The sequence below is a fragment of the Peromyscus leucopus genome, chromosome X (assembly GCF_004664715.2).
Source record: "Peromyscus leucopus breed LL Stock chromosome X, UCI_PerLeu_2.1, whole genome shotgun sequence".
Taxonomy (NCBI): domain Eukaryota; kingdom Metazoa; phylum Chordata; class Mammalia; order Rodentia; family Cricetidae; genus Peromyscus; species Peromyscus leucopus.
The window spans coordinates 89,564,740-89,568,292 of NC_051083.1; the positions used below are offsets into that span (position 1 = coordinate 89,564,740).

The following is a 3,553-nucleotide window of genomic DNA, read 5'->3' on the forward strand; positions in this document are numbered from 1 at the left end:
TAGTGGAAAATCAAAGTTAATGTAAAAACAAATGTTACTGCCTGGCGGTGGTGGCACATGCCTTTAATCCCAGCACTAGGGAGACAGAGGCCAGTGGATCTCAGAGTTCGAGACTAGCCTGGTCTACAGAGTGAGAGCCAGGACAGCCAGGGCTGTTACACAGAGAAACCCTGTCCCAAAAATAAAACAAAAACAAAATAACTAAATGAATTTTATTTCAGAAAGGGAATAAGGCACACAAAGTATTAAGAAAAATTAGGTCTTGGAAAAACCAAATAAATAAAAAGAAGAAGAAAAAAGAAAGGAAAAATTAGAAAAAAATCCACCTTTATTTCATTTTCTCATTGTCCCCTGCATTTCTATATGGTGGCAGAAAGAACTACAATTTGAAGTGGAGTAGGTGGAGCAGATGTTGTATGTGTTTAAGTTTTTGACATCTTGCTCATCATAAATACTTCTAAGCCAGTTTTATTTTTCTTTATTGATTTTTTACTATTGTTTTTGACTCCATTTCAGTTGTTTTTCCTTCACTTCTCATGAGTGTGGTGTGCTTCCGTGTATGCATGTTAATACACCTGGGGTGTGTGCCCGCCCGTGTGCCGGTGCAAACCATCTTCCATTGCTCTTCTACATTATTCATTGAGGTAGGATGTCTCAGTCAAAGCCAGAGCTCCCATATAGTCTAGCTAGCAGGCTTGCTCTGGGGCTGCCTCTCTGCCTCCTGAAGTTGCAATTACAGGCTTCCCACAAGACATTTATTTGCACGTGTTCTGTGTTTACACGAGTTCTGGGGATCCTCAAGCTTAAATACTATGTACTTTAACCACTGAGCTATCTCACCAGCCCTTACCTCTATTTGAATTCTGAGACAAGAATCCAGGTTTTGGAGCAGAGAGGGCACCCAGGAGGGGCATCCTGAAAACAGAGGGAGAGGGAAACTCAATCCCCCCGAACAGTGGCAATGGCTAAGAGCCCCCCGGGAACACACTGCCCCTCTCCTTCAGACAGGCACATGCTCAGGGCTCAGAGTGACAGGGCCCAGCCTGGAGATGTCACAGTGACCCTGAGGTGAGGAGGGGGCCTGGACTTGGCCCGGCCAGAGACGCGGGGCCAGAGGAGGGGCCGGGGCCGGGGGCGGGGCTCTGTCTGTGACGCCGTCTCACGTGACTAGCCCACCACGCAGGCTCACACCCCTCTGCGGGGCTCTGGACCTGCCCTGGCTCGCTCCCTCCGGCCCGCCATCCCCATCCCTGGCCGAGGCACCTGTTCGCGGTGGCGCAGAGCGCGCGGCCGGGCAGCGCGGAGAGCGGGAGCGGAGCGGGTGAGGGGGGCGGCGGCCCGGGTCTGCGGAGCCCGGCGTCGTCGGGGGGGGGGGTGGCGGCCCGGCCCGCTGTCGCCCGCCGCGCAGGCCGAGGCAGCAGGTGGCCGTCCCAGTGTGCGCGGCGGCGGGGAGGCCGGCCGGGGCGGGCGCAGCGGGGACCCTCGGGGAGTGGGAGCGCGCGCCCCGCCCCGCGACAGCTGCCCCCAGCCCCCAGCTCCCCTGCAGCTCGGCTGCCCAGCGGTGGTCGGCGGGGCGGGGCGGCCGTGGGGGCGGGAAGAGCCGGGCGGGGCGGGGGCGCCCAAGGCAGCGCCGCAGGTCCTCCCCCGCCCCTCCTCTCCCCCTCCCTCCCCTCCGTCTCCCCTCCGTCTCCCCATCCCATCCACCCAGCACCCTCCTGCCCGGTTGGTTCGCCTCCCCTCCGTCTCCCCATCCCATCCACCCAGCACCCTCCTGCCCGGTTGGTTCGCAGGTCCCAGGAGTCGGGCTCCTCAGCGCACCTGGTGGTGAGCATCGCCGGAGGGAGAAGGCGAGGAGAGGCCCAGGTGGGTGCTGGCGCGGGGCTGGAGGCCGGACAGGGGAAAAGGGAACGAATGCGAAGCCCAGGCCCACATCCCAGGGCCCAACTTTTCCCTCTACTTTTATCCTCTTCTCACATTCTCAGCTTCTGTTTTTGTACGTGTAGGGGCCTTGGAAATGGGTTCACAGGGGAAAATGATAGATTTTGGGGTGGGAGGGGTTCAGGCCCAGACTGTGCCCCTGTTCTACGTGTTGATCAATCTACAAAGAAAAAAAAAATCCTATCTCTTGTTTCCTAGGAATAATGGCGTCCAAAGAGCAACAAGTCATAAAAGATCTCGCAGTGCAGAATGAAGAAAAAGAAAACAAAAAAGGGAAGGCCTCCAAGCAAAGTGAAGAAGAATCCCACCAGCTGGAAGAAGTTGAAAACAAGAAGCCTGGGGAAAATGTCCGAAGGGGACTAGTCAGGCGACTTGTGCCTAATTTTCGATGGGCCTTACCAAACAGACATGTTGATCACAATGAAGGGGGAGAGGATGTTGGGAAGTTTGTAGGGCAAGTGATGGAGGTCAAGAGAAAGACTAGGGAGCAACAGATGAGGCCTTATGGGCGTTTCCAGACACCAGAACCTGACAATCACTATGACTTTTGTCTCATACCTTAAAAATTGAAGGTTTTCTCTGAGCTCATAAAGTGGCTACTCTTTTACAAGCTTGTATTTAGTGAAATACTTTTTCTGTAAACTTTTGGTGTTCCCACTTAACACTTTCTACTTAAAGATGGTTTTACTGTTTCATTTGATTCTAAACATTCCTATCAGCATGGCTATTCAATCCATTTTAGAAAGAAATCTTTTTTCATGATCTGAAATTAATAAAGCAATTTAAAAGGCAGTATATGATCAGTCATTTTCTTTTACTCCGGCCCTTACATTTCCTTCATAGTGTCTTAACTCTCCCAGCTACTTATTGTAATCTATTGTCACTTATAATTCTTTTTTTCATGTTTCCAATTAATCAGCAAGGAACAGCCATACCTTTGATTCATGATCTAATATTCTAATAATGTAGGTCTAGTGTTTTTCAAAGAGTGTTTTCTTTATGAAAACTCCTTGGAAAGGTGTTTTTATATAAGACCTCTGGCCCTTCTCCACACTCATAATGTAGACTTCCAAAACCTTCATTTTAACAAGATCCCTTGGTAATTTTGAGGTACTCCAAAGTGCTATTGGTATGTGTGTGTGTGTGTATACATAAGTATGTATATATCATAGATTAAGCACAAACAAAAGTATGAATATCTAATTTTAGTAAGAACTATTAAAAAGTACAAGGCCTTACATTAATTACAAATTATGACAAACTGGAGGGTAGTCACTGTGTGAGCCTAAGTATGGCTGAGGGAAACGTCCATCTTGAATGACCTTTGGTTCTTCACCCTAATCAGTCCTTTTAACATCTAAGGTCTCACTTTTTATCCTTACTACATCCCATACAGTCTGATACTTCCTCTTTATACATGAAAGCCCTGGAGTTGAGAGACGCTAACTCTTGGGCTACCCTCATGCTGTATATCCTACTGGGTGGATTTAGCCTGGGACATTTTGTATGGCACCCTCTCTTTGAGATGCAGAATATTTAATTTGTAGTTGACACAAGCTGAGGAAATCAAAGAATCAAAAATGAAGCTACATTTCTCTATATATCCAACAGACAC

General features: G+C 49.4%; 1 protein-coding gene across 3 annotated transcripts; it reads left to right on the top strand.

Moving 5' to 3' along the window:
• Window positions 1-1,049: 1,049 nt before the first annotated feature.
• On the top strand, window positions 1,050-2,730 carry Bex4 (brain expressed X-linked 4). Of its 3 annotated transcripts, none has more exons than XM_028858248.2 (3): window positions 1,050-1,068; window positions 1,791-1,863; window positions 2,137-2,730. In XM_028858248.2, the coding sequence occupies exon 3, from the start codon at window positions 2,142-2,144 to the stop codon at window positions 2,499-2,501; it is 360 nt and encodes a 119-aa protein (XP_028714081.1). In that variant the 5' UTR covers window positions 1,050-1,068; window positions 1,791-1,863; window positions 2,137-2,141; the 3' UTR covers window positions 2,502-2,730. The 3 variants fall into 3 exon arrangements, with proteins under 3 accessions (XP_028714081.1, XP_037054773.1, XP_028714083.1); XM_037198878.1 differs by lacking the exon at window positions 1,050-1,068 and adding an exon at window positions 1,154-1,321; XM_028858250.2 differs by lacking the exon at window positions 1,050-1,068 and adding an exon at window positions 1,403-1,421.
• Window positions 2,731-3,553: the final 823 nt, after the last annotated feature.